General features: G+C 35.6%; 1 protein-coding gene across 1 annotated transcript in view; it reads left to right on the top strand.

The window, feature by feature from the left end:
• Nucleotides 1–778: 778 nt before the first annotated feature.
• CNBD1 (cyclic nucleotide binding domain containing 1) overlaps nt 779–26,452 on the top strand; it is a gene marked incomplete at its 3' end in the record, with an annotated part of 326,834 nt that continues 301,160 nt past the window's right edge. Inside the window, 3 exon segments of the mRNA XM_024761443.1 lie at nt 779–929; nt 2,314–2,376; nt 21,054–21,126. Coding sequence (XP_024617211.1) covers nt 779–929; nt 2,314–2,376; nt 21,054–21,126 — 287 coding nt within the window.

Raw genomic sequence — 26,452 nt, 5'->3', positions numbered from 1 at the left:
ATACAACTAAAGTTTTCAATTCTTGTTATTAGTGTTTTCTAGATGAAGTTGATGGATAAACAGTTATCACTATATATCATGCTCAGGAGTCAGTCACAATCCTTTTGTGCATAACCTATTACAGTTATGACCCCAGAAAATATTTTTAAAACCCTTCTGAGATGATACACAGAAGTAAAAGGCATATTAAGATTCTAAATCCTAGACATTGTAATGAGCCTTAATTATTGTGAAGCAGCAGAAAATAAGAGAAACATATATCACACCTAGCAGAATATGGTGAGTTTATTGGTGTCTGATTGTTAAAAGGTATGTTTTACTCTATGTATGTAGCCATGGAAAGCAGTATAAATATCCTGTTGCTGCTGCTACAAAAAGGGTCTCCAATATGCAATGTAGACATTTAGTAAGCTGAAAAGAGTCTCTGGACAATGGAAGATCAATGACATGAATTCTTCCTTTACCTAACCTAGACTCATGTGTGCTATTGATTCTGCTGTTTCTGCCTGTACAATATTATTTCTCTCTTCAGTCATAGTATTCACTATAGCTCACAAGGCCTCCTTCATAAGTTCCACTAGACTAGAATATCTTTCTTCCTGGTCTAGGTTTCCCTCTCAGAATGCTGTACACACGTAGAAGAACTGTGAACATGAAGATTCTGTAATACGCAACCTATCAGAGAGTACCTTGAGGGTCTGCTTTGTGATGCCTCAAGGAAAAGAGTGGTCATTTGCCTCTCAAATAGCCTCTGGTTAGCTGCCTTTGAGCCGTCAAGATGCCTATGTCTTCTCTCCCAGCAGCCATTTTATCTCAAATGATAGCTGTAAGCAATGTGTCTCCTCCTCCACTTCTCCGTATTCCAAATGAGTGGGGAAAATCTGGAGAGTCTGCCATTGTTTTCAGTGTACTTACCCCAGAGAAGAGAAGTGGGGCATTTGAGGGTTGTTAGACACACTGGGAGTCTTATTGACAGCATAGTGGAATGGAAAGAACATAGATGTGCAATTCCTGCTTTGTTCTCCTGAAGCCATTTCTATTCTATAGGTCTCCAGTATTTTTACCCAGTAACATGAGGGTTTTTATGAACTCTCAGAGGTTCAAATAACAAATACTTTTAAAGAGGAGAGAAAACAAAGTCTCAGAGAAGTCACTTGGCTTACTGATGATCAGGCCCCTTGTTTCTGACAGGTCTTCTTTTGCCTACCCAGAGTTAGTTTTACTGCCTTTCATAAGCTATTTAATACATACTTTTTACTAGGAGAATTCTTATTTAAATTTTTTAAGAAAAATAAGAGATAATTCCCATTATCCCTGTTTTGAAATTTATTCTCATTTTATTTTAATTTTGTAGTTTGATTTATGATATCATAAGAATTATAAATATAAATATTTTCAAGTTTATACAATTTACAGTATTTTCTTATTTTATATAGTCAGCCTAACCCAGAATATTTTTCTCAAGACTTTTCTTCATACCCATCAAATTCATAGATCTATTATTTGGTCACTAATAATATGTAATAGTCCTAGTGATAGTTGAGATTTTAAAAATCTTTCAGATACCAGTGATAATAATTGTGACTCTTTCAACTTCAATAAAGCATTTACCTTATTATTTTAATATTCATTGGGTAGATTTCTGGTATTGATCTGAAAAAGCTAAGCCATCTATTCTTTTATCTTCCTGTGAGAGTAGACTCTTTTATGTATACATATTTTTAAATTAATGATCATAGTCTCCAGGGAAAAAGTTGCCACAAGCAGGAGTTAATACCCTTTGAAATGGGTAATGCTATACTTATGTCTTGAACAGCATTAGACAAAGTCCTTATGTTAAATCAAATTTATTCCTACACATGTTATTTTATATGTTTTTATTATTGTTATGAAAAATTTCTTGTATATAGCCAAAGTTATATTTCAATACAAGTTGAAATAAATATTAAGTGTAATATTGCCAAAAACCACAGTTTCTACTGTGCAGAAAAAAAGTCACCCTAAGACAATTTCTTTTTTAGCAGCCTAGGAAGTGCAGTATCTGGGAGTTAAAAGATCAAATTAATTTAGAATCAATGGGATGAGATATGTGCTACCCTCTGTAGTGTCTCCCAAGGACACTTAGCTTGTGTGAAGTGATTAAAAGATGAAAAATCAGCAGCAGTTTAAGTCTCAGAACTGAATAGAGCATAATGGAAAGCAGTGGAGCTCCCAATTTTCCCTTTAGAGGTTCCTGCTTGATGTTCTATGTGTGACTTCTCTTTGGAGACGTGTCCTGCTTGCTCAGTAACTGTGTCTTTTTGCTAACTCTAGCAAGTCGGCAATTTCCCTTGGTGAACTCCATCATCACTGCTGAAACAATGACCTCAGGAAAGCGTATGTGAGAATGCTTTCAATCCATAATACGACTGAACCTGAATTATAAAGGAGATATAAAAGGGAGTGATTCAAAATGTAATGGACATAAATACGAAGGCTCAGTTAAGGACCTTAAGGAAAATCTAGGCATTATATACATTCTGGTTTACTTTGAATGCACTTAGCCAGGTTACATTTAGTGAGTCATGCCTATCTTCTCTATAAATTTTATATGTGAATAATGTTTATTGAGGGCTTTCTATAAGCAGTGTGTGAGCATTTTGCATGTTTTGTTGTTATTTCATTTATTTCCTGCAATGAACCTATGAGCTCTGTTGTAGGCAGAACAATGGCCCTCAATGATGTGCATGTCCTAATCCCCTGAAACTGTGAAGATGCTATGCTTCTTGGCAAGTGGAATGAAGAGGAATGGAAGATGGAATTGGGGCTGCTAAACAGCTGACCTTGAGATGGGAGAGCCTTCTGGATTATCTGCTGGTCCCACTGTAATAACAAGAGTCCTTCTGGGTGGAAGGAGGAAACATTTATGAGTCAGATGCAGGATGAGAAAGGCTTGACTGGCCATTACTCGTTTTGAAGATGGAAGGGGGCCATGAGCCAAGGAATTCAGACGGCCCCTAGAAGCTGGAAACGGCAAAGAAATGGATTCTCCCCAAGAACTTCCAGAAGGAATACAGTCCTGCTGACAGCTTGATTTTAGCTCAGTGAGACCTATTTCAGACTTCTGACTTCCAGAACTGTAAGATAATACTGTTGTGTTGTCTTTAAGCCAGTAGGTTGGTGGTAATTTTTACAGTGGCAATAGAAAACTAACACATGGTCTATTTTACAGTTAAGCGTAGTGAGGCTTAAGTTTCATGCTAAAGTTCACATAGTTGTCAAGTGATAGAGACTCTTCATAGTATCATCCATGTAGTGAATTTTCTCTACTCATGAAAACAACAAACCAGAGTGTCAGCAGCATGCTGGTTTCCTCCTTGTCCACTACCCTGAAATCCCCTGCACAGTTTACTAGTTAAATGATAGTTGTGCATTTGTTGAATTTTGCCATTTTCACTACTTTGACACTTTAGATTTAAGGAAGAGAATGTATCCTCATCTTCAACACCCACCCTCCCTCCCCGTGCTGTCTGCTTAACTCTGAAGTTCAGACTCAAAAACACTCCAAGCAGTTAAGTTTCTTGAGTCACTTACAAATATTTTCTTTGAAACTTCCAAGTCTTCTCCTTTTATAGTCTCTTCGACTCGTGTCTCTGGATTCTTCATAGCATGCTTATGCTAGGAAAGAGGTGATTGTTCTCCAAAGCAAAAGACTCATGCCACTTTTTACTCTGGATGAGAATTGTTTTAAAAACCTTACAGTTAGCAAAACCTGCAGTAGTTTTACCACCTACATGAAATAGCATCTGGTCTAGGGACATGCTTGACCTATTATTATTAGAAGTTGATTTCCTGAAGAGACAAAAGGAAGAAAGATGTCTTAAAAATTCTTTTTAAGGAGACAGGGAGCCGCATTTTAGCATTTGGCTGGAGGAAACCATTTCATACTACGATTAGGAGTGTGGTCCAGTTAGATACCTTTTTTGGGTTAATAAGCTATACCTTTATTTTATTAATGCTGATTAGGCTTATCTTTCTAAGAAAGGACAATTTCAAAAATGTGCTTTACATTTTGCCTACTGGTTTATCTGGTAGAAAGAATTTCTGTGCTTTAACCAAAGGGTTTTTTGTTTGTTTGTTTTCCCAGTAAAAAAAGGCTTTCAAGTTCACAAGATATTTGTAGGTACATTTTGCTTCTTCCAACATGTGAGGCTGTAGAAGAAGAAGAAGAAAAAAAAGCATTCAAGAGAAGACCAGAGACACTTGAAGGAATTTAGAAACAAGATACTACTCCTAAGTGAATATTTTCTTTTGTTCTTTTCTTTCACGTTATAGGCATACATTTACAGAAAACCTGAAATAATGGTGTCATCATTCCTAAAACTTCACAGGTATTTCCTGTAATTTGAGAGTTTTCAGTTCTTTAGCAGCTAAAGATTAAAGGAGTTTCAAGATATATATTTTTCTGGAAAGGTGAATATTGCTCCATTTTAAAGTTTTACACCATTCAGGAGTAAAAATAAGAAAAAGGGGGGGCTTGTCAGTGAAGAAGCAGACTTTGTAATGTATAAAGAAAGGAAGGCTGAAAAACAGTTGAAAGAGATGAGAATGGGTATTCCAAGAAGGAATAAAAGATTAAAAAGTGGTTGAATGTTTGTGTATGTCTCTGTGTTTGTGTAATCAATAATAGTCCCTATGGAAAATACCATCAGATAATTTAGGAAAGGAAATATTTGAAAATCATTTTTCCTATTTTTCAGTGTAAAAGTCACTTTTATCTTTTTTTAAATCCCAAAGGAGAAAAGATGCATATTTTATTGAAAAAGCACTGTTTCTACTTTTTTTCTTACCACCGTTATAACTATCTCCGTGTGCTCGTACTTTCTGTTAGAAGATCTTGAATGGCCTTTAGAAATTGTTATGTTAACTTAAACTTGAGCTTAATCATGACTGGGGTGTTCAGGCAGGAAACCTTGAAGTAATTGCAATGCATTGCAAATCAGTTCTCTCCACTAGAGGTCACACCAGGTCACTCCTCAGTGTCAGGCTGCTGTTCTGTTCTCAGCAGTCAGTCTCAGAAGTACCTCCTGCATCAGTCCTCTGTTAGCAATCCCTCAGCCATCTGGATCCTCTATCACCTTCCTTCCAACATATATTGTGGACCAGATTTCCTTTCTGATATGACGATTAAAAAATGAATTTGATCATATTAATTCTCTGCTCAAAAGATATCAGGGTCTTACTTGCCTCCAAAACTTAGATTACAATCCATTTCCCTCAGTCTGGCATTTAAACTTTTCATAATTTGGCTAAAATCTGTCTTTCATGTCCTAGACTTTACACTGCTATTGATTGAACTCTCCGCTGTAGCTAAAATGTTTTGATTGATGTTCTTTAAACCCATCTGCATCACTGCTCAGGGGGACAAGAGGGCTTTCTCGGTCCAAGTAAACATTCACATGACCATATTTGGCCCCTGTGCTCAGAAGGATATAGGATAGAATCACAGTCTTCCAGAGGGCAGGATCAGGTGTTTCCCTTTTGTGGAAGCAGTTCTCACAGCTGCCTAGGCAGTAGCCCACAGTCCTCTTTGGCCCCTCCCCAGGTGGTGGTTCAGGTTCAAGGTAATGAGAGTCACAAAGGGCAGGTGATAAATAGCCTTGACTTAAAATTCATACCTGCAGGAGCCAATGTTTATAACCATGGCTATAAAAATTCCATAGGCATAGAGCTTCTCAGTTACAAGAATCACTGTACTCAGGGAAGCCCATTTCTGTGGCTCAGGTACTTGCAGATCATCACTAGTTTGTTCTAGTCCAGGTACAACTCATCAATCAGGCATCATTGTTATCATAAGCAATGTTCCCTAGCAATCTGGTTAACACCCTCTATCTGGTCTCTCGTAAATAGAGCTGGAGAGTTCTCATGCTAAGGGGAAAGTTACTCCTTGAATTACACCATTATACTCTTCATCATACTCTCCTGTCTTAGCTCATGTATCCTCTGGGGTTCCCTTCTATCTTGCTCTATTTGTTCCTATCATTCCAATTCTTCAAAGTTCTGCTCAATGACTTTAATCTCCACAAAGACTCTCCTGTCCTCTCCAGCAGGCATCTCCAACCCCAGGGCTGTGGACTGGTACCCGTCTGGGGCCTGTTAGGAACTGGGACACACAGCAGGAGGTGAGCAGCGGGTGAGCAAGCGAGGGGAGCTCCATCTGCCGCTCCCCATTGCTCGCATTAACACCTGAACCATCTGACCCCCTGCAACCCTGCCACCCTGGTCAGTGGAAAACTTGTCTACCACGAAACCGGTCCCTGGTGCCAAAAAAGGTTGGAGACCACTGCCCTCCAGTATGAAGTAATCTCTTCCATATCTCTGAACTCCTTTAGCAATTTCTCTACACCCTTTCTATCCTTAACACCTTTAACTTCACTTAGAAACCTCATACACTTGTGCCTTAGGGCTATGATTCTAATTAGATGAATATCTAGAAATAAGTGGTTATCCCTCACATTTGTTTCTCCAATGCTTAGCATACAAGTGTTTAGTAAATTGACAGGAAAACGAACAAGTCTCACAATTTATGGGAGTTTTGGTGAATAGTTCTCTTTTACAAATTATTACATAAATAGCATATGCCTCAGGCACAAGAAAATATTAAAATTTGAGTGAGTCTTCCTCCCAACTCATACTCCTGATCTTATCCTCAGAAGTAACTATCATAAAAATATTTTTCTTGAAATTTTCCATGCATATTCATGTTTATATATGTATATATATTTCTTTTAGTGGTTACATTATATTTCATTGCTTGAGTACACCAAAATGCTACTAATGGATGTTTAAATTATTGTGTCTCATCTTCAAGTCCACCCTTTTATATTCTGCTTCATGAGGTTGGGGCTGGGACTCTGAAAACCAGTTTTTCCCAGGAAGCCAGGGAGTTTCCTATTAAGCTCTGTCAATAGCAGGTGTTAGAGAGGGATTGAAAGGCAGGAGGAAAGTTAAGGAAAGTGTTCATTCTTTCCATTGCCGTTTCTGGTTTGCTTCTTGTGAGTGTCTCTCCAGTAATGTGTCTTTTTCATCCAAGCCATGGCTGTTTGTTCCAGCAGCAGCAGTTTATTCCATTTGCAGTTTTACCAGTATTCTCAGAAATAACCCCATTGCACCCCCTCAAAAATTCAGTGCCAGCTACTATGTTCTGTCCTCAGAGGGATGTGTCTCAGCTTTGTAGGGCCATTTCTCCAAGCTTCTAAGTTTTGGTAATTAAACCTCTTTTCTTTGCTTCATCAGCTGAAATAGGGGTGGTAGATGCTTTCTGCACAATATTTGGTGTTCCCTTTTTTTTTCTTTTCAGTTTTCTAACACCTAACAGTTCTTTGTATCAATTTTTTTCCATTAAAAATACTGATACGGTTTCTGTTTCCTGGCTACTGGATCCTAACTAATATGGTGGGAATTGGTTTCTAGCAAGTTTTGCTGTTTAAATCAAATAAACATTCTGTATGTATCGTTTTAAGTTGGTAAGCAAGTGTTTCAACAGAACTCCAAGGACAAAGAATGTGTGCATTTTAACTTGATAACTACTGACAAATTGTCTTCCACAGAGTTTGTACTAATTTCTAGTTCTACCATCAGTGTATACAAACTTCTATTTTACAACATTTATGCTAATATCATGTACTATAAGACACACGTTTTGCCAATAAATGAACTGCAAACAGTTTTAATTGCTCTTTAAGTTCACTTTTCTTAAAGAGTGAAGTTTAGAATCTTTTCATATATTTGTGGCCATTTGTATCTATGTGAACAGCCTGTTTATGTCCCTTGACTATTCACTATTTCTTTTTTCTTTTGTTTTTTGCGGTAAGCGAGCCTCTCACTGTTGTGGCCTCTCGCGTTGTGGAGCACAGGCTCCGGACGCGCAGGCTCAGTGGCCATGGCTCACAGGTCCAGCAGGTCCGCGGCATGTGGGATCTTCCCGGACCGGGGCACAAACCCGTGTCCCCTGCATAGGCAGGCGGACTCTCAACCACTGCGCCACCAGGGAAGCCCTATTTTTTCTTTTATTAAAAAAAAAAAACAAAAACCTTTGTTTATAAAAGAAATTAGCCTTTTGGCATGGCATATACTTTACAAATATTCTTCTCAGTTTGCACTTTTGTTTTGTCTTTATGATTTTTGTGTCCTACAAAGGTTTTAGAATGTTTGTGTAGTTTTTGTCCTCTGTTATTGATTCTTGCTTAGAATGCCATTTTTCCATGCCAAGATTTAAACATAATTCCTCCATGCTTTCTCTTAGTATTTATATAATTTTACTTTTCAGTATTAAGCTTATTAAATATTTGGTGCATCTGGAATTTATTTTGAATACATTTACTTTAGAATAGTGATGTAAGGCTACAACATAATATTTTTGCAACTGACCAACCAACTATTCTAACACCATTTTTTGAGTAATTCTTTTTTTCCTGCTAATTTGAAATACCAGTTTTTATTAAAAGCTAAATTTTTGTATGCATTCTGGATCTATTTCTGGAATATATTATTTACTTTTTCCACTAATCTCTTGTCTATATATGCATTCATGTTAAACTGTTATAATTTTGAAGCATTATATTTCAATATCTGGTAAGATTAACCTTTACTGATTACTCTTTTTTAAAAGACTTTTTCTGGCTATTCTCCCATTTTTATTTTTCTGTGTGAACTTTAGAACTATTTGGGCTTCTTCAGCAAGTAAACATTTTGGTATTTTATTTGGAAAATGTGTAAAATTTAAAATTAACTTATGAAGGGCTTCCCTGGTGGCGCAGTGGTTGAGAGTCTGCCTGCCGATGCAGGGGTCACGGGTTCGTGCCCCGGTCTGGGAAGATCCCACATGCCGCGGAGCGGCTGGGCCTGTGAGCCATGGCCACTGAGCCTGCGCGTCCGGAGCCTGTGCTCCGCAACGGGAGAGGCCACAACAGTGAGAGGCCCGCGTACCGCAGAACAAAAACAAAAACAAACAAAAATTAACTTATGACGAATTGACATCCTTGTGATATTGAGTCCTCCTACTCAGGAACTGGTATCTTTATTCAACCTTTCTACTTCCAAGTTATGCAAGTGTCCTTTTTATGACACTCAAGAAAATTTATTCCTGGGCATTTTACATGTTTTCCTTACTACTATGAAGATATTTTTCTCATTATATTTTCTAACTATAAAAGTCATCATATGAGAGAGCTACTGAATTTTAAAAAATAAAGAATTTGAAACCACAATTTTACAGAAATGTTGTAAATTCAATAAAAAGAAATATAGTTTTTCCAGAGCCATTTGACACTCCATCATCCTTAAATATTTTGGTATGCATTTCTTAAAATCAAGGACATTCTCTTATTACATAATCACAATACATTCATCAAAATCAGGAATTTAACACATATAAATTACTGTAATCTAATCCTTAGACCCCGTTTAAATGTAGCCAATTGTTCTGATAATGTTCTTAAGTAAAAGGATCCAATTCAAAATCTCATGTTGCATTTCATTGTCTTATCTCTTCAATCTCCTTTAGTCTGGAACAGTTTTTAAGTTTTCCTTGACTTTCATGACCTTGATGCTGGGAGTTACAAACTATTATTTAGAAGAATATGCTTTAGTTTGGTTTGTCTGATATTTCCTTATGATTAGTTTCAAGTTAGAAATCTTTGGCAGGAATGTCATAGAAGTGATTCTGTGTTCTCCTTCCATCTTACCAGGTGGCACATAATTTCACTTTAATCAGTTGACTAAGGTGGTACCCAGAGAGCTTCTCTGCTATAAATTTGGTTTTCCCCCTTTTGTAATTAATAAGTATTTTGTGAAAAGGTATTTTGAAAATATATAAATACCCCTTTTCTCATGAAATATTTAATCAATCAATGTAAAATTATGATTTCCTAGTTTATTCAAAGGGTTTTAATTAATTACTATCATTATATATTTTGATGCGCAAATTGTTTAATTGTTCAGTCTGGCCACTGGGAGTACCTTCAAGGTGGTTTAAGCATTTCCTTGCTTTCTGGAGCAGTAAGATTTTTCAGGCTCATCTTGTACTTTTCCCTACTTGATCCTCCCGACCAGCTCTTTTCCCAAAGAGCCCTAGTTTATTTTAATGCAGAATTAGACTTAAAAATCAAGCTCTGGCTGCTATGTGTGCTCATTGATGTTAGAGTATCGCTGACCCCAGGCCCTCTCAGTGGACAGATCTAAGGAATAAAAATGTACATTTATGTTGTTTGCATATCAATTTATATCTATGAAAGCCATGAGTTTACACCAATTCATTCAAGTCCAATGCAACACTACAGTCATTTTGGCTTTCTGTATTTGTAACTCTCTTCTCTCAAGTAAGAAACCTTGCTCCTATTAACCTAAATACATTTGATCAGTTCCACTGTGTGTAGCCAATCTTTCATACTACTGCCACCCCATCCCCACTAAGGGTCCTACACTCAACACTGGCATATCCTGTCCCCCTCCCACCTTTGCTCTCATTACCCCTCTTGGCCTCTGATATTCTGCACAGGCCCACCTCACATGTGGATGCCCACCACATCCTGGTCTTGTCCACTGGGAAAGCCTACCATTCTCCCCAAACCTATAGCTGGCATTGATGCCTACCTTCCTCTACTACCCTCAATGCTTTTGCAACTCATTTCTTCAGGGAAACGGGCAAGCTATTGAATATTTGGTTATTTCCATCATCAACCACTTCAGTCAATACCTTAATGGATTTTCAGTCTATGCAATTCTGTTTTCTACTTATATAATTACAATATTATCAATTATTTTTGTTTCTCTCTTTTTCTTTCTGTTTTTTTTTTTTTTAACAGGCAGGCATACCTTGTTTTATTACACATTGTAGGTATTGTATTTTTTACAAAGAAGTTTGTGGCAGCCTTGTGTCAAGTAAGTCTATTGGCACCATTTTCCCAACAGCATTTGATCAGTTCCCATCTCTGTCACATTTTAGTAATTCTCACAGTATTTCAAACCTTTTAATTATTACTATTGTATTTGTTATGGTGATCTGTGATCAGTGATCTTTTTTTTGTCTCTTTTTTTCTAATTTTTATAACTTGTGTATTTCTTTTATCAAATTGTGTTGCTTGGGGCTTCCCTGGTGGCGCAGTGGTTGAGAGTCCGCCTGCCAATGCAGGGGACATGGGTTCATACCCCGGTCCGGGAAGATCTCACATGCCGCGGAGCGGCTAGGCCTGTGAGCCATGGCCGCTGGGCCTGCACGTTTGGAGCCTGTGCCCCGCAACGGGAGAGGCCATAACAGTGAGAAACCTGAGTACCACACACACACAAAAAAATTGTGTTGCTTGGTAGTTCCAGACATGTGTAGCACTAGTGGTATTTGTAAGCTCTTCCTGAATTTATGCTATTGCTTCTAGTGTTTCAACAGTAAACATGATGCTGTCTTTTGTTTTGATATATTCATCAAATTAAGGAACTTTTTTCTACTTAAATTATTTAAAAATAATATTGAATTTTACTGAATACTTCTGTCTGGAGATTATGATTTTTAAAATGTTGACTTGTGGTAAGTTATATGGTTATACTTTGTAGTTGAAATTTTTTGGAATTACTAGGATAAATTTTACTTTTTTGTGTGGTATTACTGTGTTAATATGTTTCTGGGCACTATAAAATTATAATATTTATTTTTATTTATGCACGAGATCAGTCTCTGGTTTTCTTTTACCCACTGTCATAACATTTGGGTATCATTGTTTTACTTGCTTCATCAAAAAGATTTGGAAGCTTTTCTTCTCTGTGTTCTGAAACATTTAACTAGCATTAGAATTATTTCTCCTATAAGGATTTGATGGAATTCACCCGTGATAACACCTTGGTTACGTACATTTGTGTGTGTGTGTGTGTTTTTGTGTGTGGGGTGTGTGTGTGTGTTTGTGTGTGGGGTGTGTGTGTGTGTGTGAGAGAGAAAGAGAGAGAAACTACTGTGAGATTATTTTCCACTTTTTTCAAGACAATTTATTTATTTAGGTTTTCCCTCCCTTCTAGGGTCAATTTAGGTAATACACATTTTCCTGAAAAGTCATTCATTTTTAATCAGAATTTTAATTAGTTTGACACATAGTTGTGAAAAATACTTTGATTACCTATATAATGGTATTTATCATTAATTACTTCCCAGTTGTATTTCTGACATTGAGTACTTATGATATTTTTTCCTTGTTTAGATAAGTCAGTAGTTTTTTTTTCCCTTCAAAGAACCAGCTCTTGAATTTGTTTACTCTTCTACAGTTTTTCTTGTTTTATAAGTTCATTAATTTCTACTTTTCCATTTTCTCTCTTTTATTTCTCTTATTTATTTTAATTTTCTTTTCCTAACTTCTTGCATTGAATGCTTCATTCTTTCTCCTTTCTTGTAATATAAATATTTTGGGGAATGTACTTTCCCCAGAGAAAGACTAATTATATTCCATTGGTTCATGAAAGCAGTCACTGTTCTTACTTTCTTGATATTTTATAATTTCAGTTTTGATATGCTGTTTGATTTAAGAATAGATTTGATATATGATTAATATATCTCACTAATTATGTAGAATATTTATATATTCAGTGATTCATTACTTAATTTTGGGGTAAAAAGGAAGGGAAGATACTGTGGAAGTTATTTTGTCTCCTGAGGTTTTTTATTTTTCCAATTTGCTCTTTTTTTTTCTAACAATTTTTAAAATTGAAGTACAGTTAATTTACAACTGCTGAGATTTTTCATTTATAAATTTTAAGGCCATATAATTTGGAACACAAAAATATTTAATAGTAAGTCTCCATACCGAAACCTTTCTTGATGTAACAACTTTAGACAATGGATATTCACAATCTAGTATGAAATGAGAAAACTTTGTCTCTGCACATCTTAATTTGATTATTAATGTCTAATCTGAATAATAAAATCTAAGTCTGGCTAATTTCATTCATACCTTCACATATTATTATTCAACATACATTATTTTAAAATATTCTTTAAGCTGTAGCTATTAATTATTTGCTGTGTGAGGGAATCTACACAAATATATTTTATACTTCCAATTCTCTGTTGAAACTTCCAATTTGTTACTCATTATTATTTACACTATTGTCACTAGAATCTATGAAGAATTTATTTTTTGTGTTAAGGTTTACAGAATTTACCTACTGTTTATTAGTATAGTCCATATTACTTAAGCCTTAGTTGTATTGTTATCAAATTGTATTTTTCAGAGAGCTCATGGTACTTTATATTCTCTGAGGTCTTATATTTATTTGTTACCTTTATATTTATTGGAGAATAAAACTCATGAGTCACATTTTTTTTCCCCCTGAGATTATCTTACTGTTTGCCAGGACTGTTCTGTGGAGAAGACTAAGGCCAAATTGAGTTTTCACTCTTATAGGAGACTTCCTCTTTTGCCTGGGTGTTAAAATAATAGTTTATCTTTGAAAAAGTGACATTTAGCTATGAATCTAGTACATCTAAAAGATCTAGTCTCCTTATAAATCATGTACTATGATTTCTCTTTCCCTTTCTGGATCATGGTATTATATTTAGTTCTTCAGACTCAGGTCTTTATATGAGAAATGTGTTCTTGTGTAATATGTTTGAGCATATTTTGTCCTGTGCCATTATTACTATTTTCTAATTCAGGAACAATTTTCACATGTAGTGTCACCTTTCTATCTTCATTTATCACTTTCTCCTGTTCTTTTCTCTATTTATTTATGTTTACCTCAATGTTCTGTGACTATATTTTCTTACATCTCTATTGTCATTTTTGTTATTTCTAATGTGGGTTCTGTCATAATTATTTGTCTCTTCTTTCCTGAATATAACCTGTTTGTTTGTAACTTATTTCTATTTAATGCCTTATAGATATTCATTTTTCTTTCATCATGTATATGTGTGTGTATGTGTGTGTGGCCTTTCTTCTCATTTCCTGCCATACTACATCTTCTGATGTGTATTATTTGATTTTTGTTTGATAAGTTAATTGTTTTTATGCTGTCCCTAAGAGTATGTTATGCCTAGGTGCCAGGATTATTGAACAGTGGTTATATTTTGAAAGCAGTTTACTTGCTAGAAAAAAAAAATAGTGGTGGGAAATGAGCTGGGATAGCAGACAGATAGAATTTTCTTATATGTTAACTTTGAATACTTTCTCATCAACTTTGTTCTGTACTCTTCCTTAAATCATATGTCTCTAATTAGTAATTCATATTCCAAAGGTTTCTTGGTAGTGATTTCTCTATTTCTCTTTAATGACTGAGATCAGCTGCTTCTGTGTTAATTGTCACGTAACATTTGTCCTCTGTTTTATCACTGCAACAACCTGACTCTTAAAAAACTATGAGTATAGGTAGGATCCTTTTGCAGCCCTACATTCCATATATATCATGGGCTTGGGGTTCCTCTTAGTGTGTCCAGCCTCAAGAACTTCCCATTCCAGGTAATAGTTCATTGGTTTACCCCTCAGGGCTAAGGGAACCTACCTTTCCCTGGAGAACTCTGCTTATTTCCTCAAACAAGAGAAGTATGCATATGAATGCCTTTTTAAAAATTTATTGAAATCACATCATTTGGCTGATATTCTTTAGAGTTTGTAGGAAGGAAATATTTTTAATCCTCAATTTTAATGAAGATCAAAGTTTTTTCTTCTTTTTACACTTTGTTACTTAGTGAGCTCTTTGCCATGGTGTATAATGTCAAAAATGGCATTGATATGATCTTCAATCTCATATAGAAATGTGGTAAAATGATTAAAGTATTGCCTGCAAGGGGCAGAGGGTGTTTTGTTTGTTTGTTGTTCATTTATCTTTTATGAGTATTTGGTGAATATTCTTTAAACACAACTTTATATTCCTCATATATTCTTGCCTTCATTACTTTTCCTTGATTTATTTTCTTTGCATGCAACTCATCCTTGCCTGACATATTAGAGCCATATTCTTATTATTTATTCATTATAATTTAACAAATAATATTTATTTAAATTGAAGCACAGTTATAAGTTCTAGTGTTTCATATATAAGTAAGGAATGAATCCTACCCTTAGGGGATAGTGATAAATAGAAAAAAAATAGATATAAATGATAAAGTCATAAAGAAAGATAATGCTTGCTTAAGGGAAACTATTTTCAGGTCTAGCACAACTACTTTTTTCTAGGGAAGAGAAGTTTAAATGTCACAGATGGGTTAACATTTGAGGTGGATCTAAATGAATGGATGTTTTTTAAGTTGAGAAAGAACCAAAGGTAATATCATATTGAAGGACAAGGTATGGGACTTCCCTGGCTGTCCAGTGGTTAAGACTTCACCTTCCAAGGCAGGGGATGTGGGTTCGATCCCTAGTCAGGGAGCTAAGATCCCACTTGCCTTGCGGCCAATAAACCAAAATATAATACAGAAGCAATATTGTAATAAAATCAATAAAGACTTTAAAAATGGTCCACATCAAAAAAAAATCTTTAAAAAAAAAGGACAAGGTATATTCATGGAGCAGACAGAAAATGTGTTGTTGAGAGGTGGGGGAGGGGCAAGGGAGATGAACATGGTAGTGGTATTTAATGAGGTTCCACTTGGGTATGATTATAAAAGGCACTGTATTCCATATAAAGTTATGTAATCTGTATTGGAATTTTGGAAAGTACTGTGATAGTAGTGTGAAGGATGAGTTGGAAAGGAAGAGGTTCGAGTCAGGGAGACTAGACAGGAGGTAATGGCAGTAGTACAGATGAGACTCAACGAGGGTCTAAAACAAGGTTCTGACGTGTTGCATGCATGTGAATAGCACTTCTTCACAGTGTGCACACAGTATGGCCCTTTTCAGTGGCCCTGCCATTAGGATTGGAGAGAACATGTTTGAAAGATACTTAGGATACATTTCAAAAGAGGCAGAATTGATGGCTTTCATAACACCTTGGTCCTGAAGGGGAAAGAATAGAATAGGATCCCAAGGTTGGTGATAGAATTGTGAAAGTGATGGGGATTTTCTTAACCCAGGTGGAGAATTCAGGAGGAGGATCAGTATGTTGAGGGAAAGAAGTATGAGAGGAATTTTAAGTGAAGATTTTGTTATCATGAGTCTGATTTTCCTAGATGACATTCATGTGAAAATTAGTGGAGTGAAAGTTAGAGTTCTGGGCTGGAGAGTTTGATTTGAGGATCCGAAGTGTATGTGTGATAGCTGGAGATGTGGGTGCTGATAAGGTCATGCAAGAAGTGGGTCTAAACTGAGAAGAGAAGACAGGGATACTTAGAATGGATTGGTGGGCAACATCGATGCTCAAGAAAAGAAGATAGGAGTTGGTAGAGAAGTCTAATAAGGAAAAAGCAAGCGAGGAGAGAATGCTGTCACAGAAGCCTCGTAGGTAGAAACTTCACCAGTGTCAAATGTCACACAGAGGTTAGTACAATGGTGACTGAAAAGAGGTTATTGGACTAAAAACTACAAGATTTCCTATAATTTTTAATAAAACAAATTTTAATGAATAATGAACGTGAAAGATAAATTTTAGTGAGTGGAGAAGCGAATCTGAGTTGAGGAAATAAACATGAATGTAGATGACTGCATTCATCAAGAAATAAAGGGAAGCTATTTCAATAATTTGTTGTATAACATTCCCCTCTATTTTCACTTTTCAGTTAATATATGTCTATTTTAACATCTTAACCACTCAGACAAGGGGCAGGGACAACATAAGCCCACTTGCATAATTGTCCCTGTTGGTGTGTCAGCTTTTATTCATAGAAGTCCATGATTGGGCACTATTCCTTTGCCTCTTGATGGTCGATTTAATTGAGATTTTTCAGGTGCCTTATGTTTATTGAATGTTACTTCAAGGAGAATTAACTTTGAGATTTTAGAAAACAAATTATTATTTGAAGGGAAAAGAATAAACACACTATTAACCACTAACATAGTTATGTTTAATTCTCTATTATTACACAAGTTTAGACTTATTTAAAAACATAGAACTAGATCAATTATCTAAGTATATAGGGGGAATTAATTACACTTATAGTCTCTGATGGAGATTTTCTTTTTACTCCTATCCAACTCCTTGTTCTGTACTTTAGTCTTATGCTAGCATTCACCTCCTGCATATAAGAACTGCTATTCTTACTAAAAGTTCATTGATAATGTTTCTGTTGCTATTGCTGTTGAACTGTTTCTTTGCACTCTGAATACTGTATTAAGCAAAGTTCTACTTGTCACTGGATTAGTCATTAGAGTGTGTGCTATAACTACTTTGAAGAGGTCTGTTTTCTAGCCTACCATACTCTGAAATTTCCACAGTTTCTCTTTGTTGTTGTCACATTTTCTCTTTGGCTCTGTTGTCCACTTCTTTTACCTTGCCCTATAAGCCACTCAGATGAATTTAGTCTCATAGTAAATAGTGGTTATTCATTTACAATATTGTTAAGTCTTCACTTAGTCTACTGCTTCCTCTTAGATTTTGCAAGGGATATTTATCTACTCTTAAGAGGGAAAGCTTGTTGGAGAAAAATAGTTTAGTTTTATTTTAACACTCACAAAACATATCTTTATATGTTTTAACATATCTTTATAACTCCTATCACAAACATACTTAATTCACCATACTGCGCAAATATGAAAATATATATCTACCCCTGAGAAAACATTAACACATATAAACAAAAGATCATCGTGTCACTCACATAAAACATTGGATTTTAGTTTCTCTATTTCAATAATGTATAGTAGGCCTTATATCAATAAAGATAATTGTTTTTTTTAAATTTTACCATGAATTTCAAGTTTAAAATTCTTTATAACCACCCATTTATATCAGCTGCTAATCCCCTTTCAAACTTACTCTGGTCAAAATCCTTGATTTTTATCCCCATTATAGGGTTAAGCCTCTTCTACTCTGCCAAAAGCCCAAGTAAGACATATTCATGAGCAGAGAAAAAGACTGGAAAACAAATGTAAGCTTAGTATTCTTTAAACTCTTTAAGCTTTATCCCTGTATTAAATTTGATCACCAGAGAAGTTCAACTTTATAATTTCATGGTGAAATCTTTTGGTTTTTTTCTTTTTAATGAAACTCTTCAAAGACAAGATCCAGTATATTGCTCAAGGGCCTTTATGTAAAAATCCTTGTGACAAACATTTCTTGGAAATGAGGATCGGTGAAGAAATTTTTTTGTGAATTGTATAGTGTCCTTCTAGGCTGTGAGTACTACCTAGACTATTCTGTTTTTTTTTTTTTTTTTAACATCTTTATTGGAGGATAATTATTTTATAATGGTTTGTTAGTTTCTGCTTTATAACAAAGTGAATCAGTTATACATATACATATGTTCCCATATCTCTTCCCTCTTGCGTCTCCCTTCCTCCCACCCTACCTATTCCACCTTTATAGGTGGTCACAAACCACCGAGCTGATCTCCCTGTGCTATGCGGCTGCTTCCCACTAGCTATCTATTTTACATTTGGTAGTTTATATATGTCCATGCCACTCTCTCACTTTGTCCCAGCTTACCCTTCCCCCTCCCCGTATCCTCAAATCCATTCTCTAGTAGGTCTGTGTCTTTATTCCTGTCCTGTCCCTAGGTTTTTCATGACCATTTTTTTTTTTAGATTCCATATACATGTGTTTGCATATGGTATTTGTTTTTCTCTTTCTGACTTACTTCACTCTGTATAACAGACTCTAAGTCCATCCACCTCACTACAAATAACTCAATTTCATTTCTTTTTATGGCTGAGTAATATTCCATTGTATATATGTGCCACATCTTCTTTATCCATTCATCTGATTCTGGTTTTGAGTTTACTTGGCTGTGCCAAGCCCAGTGCGAAGTTGCACCCTCAGGTGCCACAGCTTTCCTCAGGCATAGTGAGTTTTCAATTTTTCTATTCTTTGCTGGCAATTCTTAGTCTTATAATATCTGTTCTGTGATTTTTATATTTTTGTTTTAACTGAAAGTTGAAGATATTTACTTTTTCAAAGCCTTTTTTTTTTCAAAGCCCTTTTTAAAGTCAGAATTTCTCAAACCTTGTCCTTTTCCCAAATCTCTATGCCACCATCCCCGTTTTATGTCCACACCAGTCCCCAGGGCTATTTCTGACCCTCTTCTTAAACTGGGTTAGGAAAATGGACTAAACCAATACTTAGTAGAAGTCTTTTCTTAACCCATGTATATAAAAACTACTGTATGACACATGAATGGGTAAAGAAGATGTGGTATATATATATACACAATGAAATATTACTCAGTCATAAAAGAAAGAAATGTCATTTGCAGCAACATGGATGGACCCAGAGATTACTGTACTAAGTGAAGTAAGCCAGAAAGAAAAATACCATATGATATCACTTATATGTGGAATATAAAATATAACAGAAATGAACTTATCTATGAAATAGAAACAGACTCACAGATATAGAGAACAGACCTGTGGTTCTCAAGGGGAGAAGGGATTGGAGGACAGATGGATTGTGAGTTTGGGATTAGCAGATGAAAACTGTGATATATAGGATGGATAAACAACAATGTCCTACTGTATAGCACAGCAAACTATATTCAGTATCCTGTGATAAACCATAATGGAAAAGAATATGAAAAAGAATATGTATATATATATATATATGTATAACAATCACTTTGCTGTACAGCAGAAATTAATACAACATTGTAAATCAACTATACTTCAATAAAATTTTTAAAAATGAAAAAATACTACCATAATTAAGGTCTTTTATAATATCCCATATCAGAAATATTACTATACTAGAAGTATTTTTTATATAATCTAGCTGTAACTTGGATCATCTAAAATAATGATTCCATATAATGCTAAAGTGCAATGAGGTAATTTTTGCTTTTTGAAGGCTTAACTGAGTAAGGTAGGTAAGAAAATACCTAAAGCATGTAATTAGTATTTTCAGGTTTATTAAATGGTAATGATTCATGTGGTAACAACCAGTTTTCTGTTTATATTTTACTGTTTTCAGTTTTGTATTTAGAAAGTGGTTATTTGTTATTGATGATTCAGTTTTAGATCACAAAAGGCTTAAACAAAAAGTGTTTGAAATTTTATGATTCAGTTACCTGGAATTAAAATGGATAAGTTTGGACATGTCAAATTCTAATTCTTCATTATTGGGATGTGGTCAATGAATATGTCTTAAAAAGGTTAGAAATGCATTAGGCCGGTGATTCTCTCAATACCTGTTCACTAAGGGAAGGAATAATGTGCATCTTGGTATTTATTACTGCTTTCCATTTTAAATTTCCAACAGCATGCATTCTCCTGGGGTATGGAGAGTACCTGTGATGTGAAGGCACATCTTTGTAATTATGCTTGTTGTCAATATTCTATTTTCCTTTTCATCTCCTTTGAAGGATGTCAGTTCTTTCTGGTACTGAAGGGGAATCACAGTTAGTTGCTTTTAGCTATGACTACTATCTTTCTGCTTGTAAGGGAACATGTGTGATTTGCTTACACTTGAACTTCAGAAGGAATTGCAAACTGAATCCAGACACTGGAAGGTGCTCTGTAGAGTTCTGAAGAGGAGCTAGCCAAAGATGGGGACCTGCATAGGAATGAACAAAAATTACTAGTATTACAGAGAAGGAGAAGGAGATGAAGAGGGAGAGGGAGACCTCAAGAAAACTCTTCTTTGAATTGTCATGTCTGGAGTTCTGGAACCAGTTCACATTCTAAAGGAATAGGATAAGGATTCTGAAAGGCTTACTTCCAGAGGAGTGACATTATATGACACATATTAGCACCAGAATTTACTGGAATTAAACAAATAAACAAACATAATATTCCAGACTAGATTTGACATCAATGAAAGACATTAAATTCTTTCCTCAATTTAATCACCCTATTCAATTCTGCTTGTGTAACAAAGACTGTTAATACATCACTTCCATAGTCACTGAATTCTTTTACTATGATGAATGTTTGCAATTAAATTGTATTTACAAACTTGGTTAATAAGATTGTCGAAAATTGCTCACATTTTTAATTGATTTTTTTTTAATTTTGCAGGCTTGCAAATGCCTCAGAACATTGATTATCCTCAGTTGAATACATTATGCCACATGAGAGGAATACAATACAGGTAAGTTATCACGCCTTTCTTTTCCTGTCATTCAAATGAATATGAATAGGTTTGTTTCATGGATAAAGTATAGTAATAAACCATTGTTGACTCTCAGAGGTACCTGATTTACCACACAGATAAAAACATTTGAAAACCTGGAGGTTATTTCTCCAGGTTGAAGGGGCAGAATATATATGTCATATTTTAAGGAAACAGTTTAGTGTGAAACAAACATAACTCATCCCTAGCTGGGCTCTTTGTAGTACTCAAAAACAGTCATAAGGGAAAAAAGCTTTAAATGGTTGAAAACACAAATCCTGAGTGAAACAAGTACTTTAGCAGTGCCTAGAAGATGCCTAGTTGAAATATAATGGAGCCAAAGAACTAAGAAATATCACGGTTCATAGCTCAGGGTTCCTAAGATGTGTGACACTTGAAAATATAATTTTTTAAAATCTATTTTCTTGCTAACTCCTTTTCCCAAATTGAATTTTTTGAAATTATAAAACTAGTTAGTTTCTTTCCCATCCATCAGTGTCCATCTACCCTCCCACTTTTCTTCACTAGGAGAGGAACTTGCCTCATCTTAAGTCACATCCTCTTAACCACTTCAAATTATTTCTACATCTTCATTGACTTTTCCACTCCTTTTTCAGAGAAAGAGAGAGGGTATGCTTTTTTTTAATTTATCTAAATAATACTTTTTAAATTATGTGCTTCTGCCCCTTCCTCACTCTTGGCACCTTTCAGCATAGGGTAAAGAATTAAATACATGCCCTCTGGAGTCATGTTGCCTAGTTTGAATCCTGGATCAGCCACTTCCCAGCTGTGTGGTCTTGGACTGGTTACTTAATTTCTCTTTACCTCAGTTTTCTCATTAGTAAAATGGAGATAATAGTCATATCCGTTTCAAAGAGTTATTAGGATGATTAAATGAGCTAATATATGTAAAGTAAACAGTGTCTGACACATGGTAAGAGCTACATAACTATTTTTATTATTGTTATTCAAAAAAGCTCACCCAAGTTTTTAACTGTTGAACTTATATGCTGGTCCCTTTTTTCACACGTAACAAGCTAGTTAAGGCTTTTGGAGTAGAACACCTTCTTTCCTCTTATTTTCCTTTTGCTTTCTAGCCCAGGCATTTAAAAAATATATTGTATTTCTAGATTCCCACCTCCCTACCACCCTTCGGGAATCATAATAAGAGAGATTAAATCATCTAGATCTGGGTCTGCCAAAGAATCCATTCTACATAAATTTTACCAGCCTTCATCTTCCTGGTTTGAGAATCCCCCCCAGGCAGTGTTTTCTCATCAGACCATCATCTGGTCCAGGCAGTCTGGTTGTCCTGCCTGACTTCCCTCTATTAAGTCTCACATTTACTGTACCTTCTCTCAGACACTCCCCTGAATTTCTTGGATGTTTTCTTTTGAGGCAGTGGCACACACCAGGGGCCTGGAAGGGGACACATTTTACAGGAACTGTGTATCGGTTTTGGGTCATTCTTTTAGAAAAAGATTATAAGATTAAAAATACAAAATTGGATGTGAAAATGAGTATTTACTTAGAATGAGAAAATAAACTACAACAAATTAATGAAGGCTTAGCAATTCAGGTCCTTTTTCCTCCCTGAAATTTCTTTAGGCAATTTATCAGAAATGTGTACATAGAAATTGTCTTTCAGATTACAAAGCTTTCAACTGATTTCAACAAATTGAGAAGGGATTTAAGAAAAATATGTTCCTCCATATTTATTCTATATGTATTATATGTTTAAAATGACCAATGAAGTATACTTTCCCCCATAATAAAAACAGAAAGGCTGAGAATTAAATGACTCAAGGATTGAAATTTTTTTATACATTAAACATATGAAGAGTCTTAGTTTCGATACTATACCATACACACACACACACACACACACACACACACACACACACACACACGTACATATGTATATCCATCTTCTTTGGATAACTGTCCTTCCTCCGTCTTTCCTTTGGCCCAGAGTGTGAAGATGGAGGGGAGGCTGCTACTCTCTATCATTTCCCATGTACCTCTACCATGGGCTCCACTCCATTGTTACAATTGCTTCTGTCCCCTATCTGGGTGCATGTGAGCACTTCTCACTGTGAAATGCCCACGGTCACGAGACCCCTCCACAAGACCACCAGAGACAAGAGTCAAAGCCAAACGGCAAGGGTCATTTATTGCAGGTTCGAACCTTGACCTCGCGCACTCGTTGCCAGTGACGCTAAGAGGTTCCGATGGAGTTTAGTACAGCTCTTTTATAGACAGGTACAAACAAGCTCGCGACCTTCAGGGGTGGGGAGTACTGATTGGCTAACTTTTAAATAAAGACACTAGTCACTGATTGGTTAACTTTTAAACAAAGACACTAGTCACCGTCTGATTGGTTGGATGGTTGCAAAAGGGGGTTCAGCAAGCATAGTTACAGAAGCGAGAGCGGCTGGTTAAGTTTCGGTTTCCTGAGGCTTTGTTTTTCAATTAGGAATACTTAAGATGGGGCCATAGTTACAAACAGTACAAACAGGAAGATCGATACAATCCTAGCAGCGCTACGGCCTAATGGCAGGGCATCAATTCAGTCCTATTTCTACCAAAGTAGAACATAGCCCTTCAACTGGATTACATATATATATATATTTACATGTATATATGTATACACTTTGTACAAAAGGCAAGACCCAATGTTGTCGTGGCTGCTGCCCATATACGTGTGGTCTCAGTCAGTTGGTGTCTATCTTGTATTTCTTCTCCTCAGAATAAAGGCAGTAGATTGGCATATTCTGGGTTTTCTTTTTAAACCACATAAAAGAAAAACTGAATAACAAAGGGAAAATGATGTCACTTTGGATTCCTAAATTCTTGGATATAGGACTTTTTATCTCTAGTAGACTATGTTCCATGAGAGCAGATTTGTTTTAATTTTATCTACTTATTTATTTTAAAAATGATTTCCTAATGTATTCTTTTTTTAAAATTTTATTTTCTTTCTTATTTTTGGCTGTGTCGGGTCTTAGTTGTGGCATGCAGGCCCTTCGTTGTGGTGTATGGGCTTCTCTCTAGTTGTGGAGTGCGGATTTTCTCTCTCTAGTTGTGGTGCGGGCTCCAGTGTGCATTGGCTCTGTAGTGTGCAGCACGTGGGCTCTCTCATTGAGGTTCACAGCTCAGTAGTTGTGGTGTGTGGGCTTAGTTGCCCAGCAGCATGTGGGATCTTAGTTCCCCCACCAGGGGTCAAACCATTGTCCTCTGCATTGGAAGGTGGATTCTTTACCACTGGACCACCAGGGAAGTCCCAGGAGATTTGTTTTATCTTATTGCTTTCTACTCTTAGACTTTAGGCATAGAGTTCAATGTTTTGAATTGAATTATGTTCTGATGTTCAGTAGAAATAAATATCTTCTTAATGCTTTAAAAAACATTACGAATTTTCTACTTGTGTTGATTATGAGGAAAAATACACATTAATAGTTTTTTTTTAGTATTGTCTAGATAGCTAATCTTTTTAAAACATATATTTTGAAACAACACAGTAGCTTCTGTTGGTTTGACATTCCAAATTTCTTCCTGGACTATATGCTTTGGAAATAAACTTAAATATCCTTTGAAGATTTCTTTGGTTTGTCAAAGTACTCTATGACTCGATCAGTCAGCTCTTATGTTCTAAAGTTCAATTTACTTAGTAAAAAATAGAGCAATATGGTTTAAAAGGAATTTTATGTTCTCCTAAGTTTCAAATAGAAAAAAAATGAGGCTACAGCTTTATATCTGCTTTTTCCTTTGTGGTCAGTACTTTTGTAACTTCATACAGAAATCTTTAAACATTTATAAACTTGGAAGTATAAAAGACAAACACAGTTATGATGCATTTGCATTTGTACATTTGTATAAAAATGGTCCTTGTCAAACAATTTGGTTTTTGACTAGGATATAGCAAAAGTTCTATCTTCATTAGTGATTGATATTACCAATATGTAGCCATTTATACTCAAATACAGATGTAGTTATGTTGATTGTATATTTTTATACTTACAGAGTCTGTAACTCATAAATAGGTTTTAGCCCAAAGTTCACTAATAAGTTGATTATGTAGCATTCAGCATTTTCCCATAGACACAATATTGTAGAGTTAGAGGATTGTACAAGAAGAAATCAACTTAGAAATCATCTGATGGAAACTCCTTAATTTATAGATGATTAAATGTGCCCATTTTCCCCAAAATGTATCTTTAAATTATATACTTTTATGACAGAAAGAGAAAAATGATATTGCTTAAATTATAGTAATTAATTAAAACATGAAAACATTGAGTAATTATTTTTCTCTCATTGCTTCCAATTTAGGTAAAGTACATCAAATTAGTAGAGCAGTTATGATGATTTTAAGGAGGCTCCTGGACTTGGCTTGTCAGACATGGACATTGTTTGACATAAACATGAATATATGAAGAAAAAGGTGATTTTTATTCTTAAGGAAAATAAGGTTTGGAAGAGAAAGGGGAGATAAGAAGATCTTTAAAAAGGTGGTTTATGTACACATAAAAAAAAAATTAACTGAGCTGTCCCACAAACATTGCTCTGTCTGGAATGAAGTCAATTTTTATTTTGAAGAGTTTTCATTGGTAGCTACCAGTTGGCACTGTCAATCAGAACAGACTTGTTATCTTTCGTGGTGGCAGAAAATGTGGGCAGACACTGATGGAATCTTACTTTTATTTAATAGATTGTGAACAAGTTAGAGGCTTGTGATTCAAGGTGTGCCTGTTAATGTTATGTTGCCTAAAGTTCATAGTCTTGTATTCAGTTGTCTAGAGCAAGATCCTCTAACTGGAGGACATTTGGAAATGTGTACCCACTTATAGATTCCACAACGACTAGGAGGTAGCACTGACATTAAGTGGGTAGGGGTTGGGCATTGTAAACAGCAATGTGCAGTAAAATCCTGCATCCAAAATGCCAATAGCCCTCTGTGGCATTGTGATTTACAATAAGAAGTATATGTTTGGTCTTTGTCCCCATTTCTGGCATAGCGCTCCTAAAACTTTTGGAATTTCCTAACTGATGAGAGTGATAAAGATATCTTTTGTTATGTTAATGAGGTGAATTTTGGACCCCATCTAAGGATCCAAATTGCCAGGAAAACCAACAATGTGATTAGAGGGTTGGAACTTTCAGTCCCACCTCCTGACCTCTGGGTGAATAATTTAATCAATCATGTTTATGTAATGAAGCCTCTATCAATACCCAGAAGGGGCTTCCCTGGTGGCGCAGTGGTTGAGAATCCGCCTGCCAATGCAGGGGACACGGGTTCGAGCCC

This window comes from Neophocaena asiaeorientalis, unplaced genomic scaffold, assembly GCF_003031525.2.
Source record: "Neophocaena asiaeorientalis asiaeorientalis breed wild unplaced genomic scaffold, Neophocaena_asiaeorientalis_V1.1 scaffold74, whole genome shotgun sequence".
Taxonomy (NCBI): Eukaryota; Metazoa; Chordata; class Mammalia; order Artiodactyla; family Phocoenidae; genus Neophocaena; species Neophocaena asiaeorientalis.
Note: the sequence above shows the minus strand (reverse complement) of the source record. Positions and strands in the feature narration are given on the sequence as shown.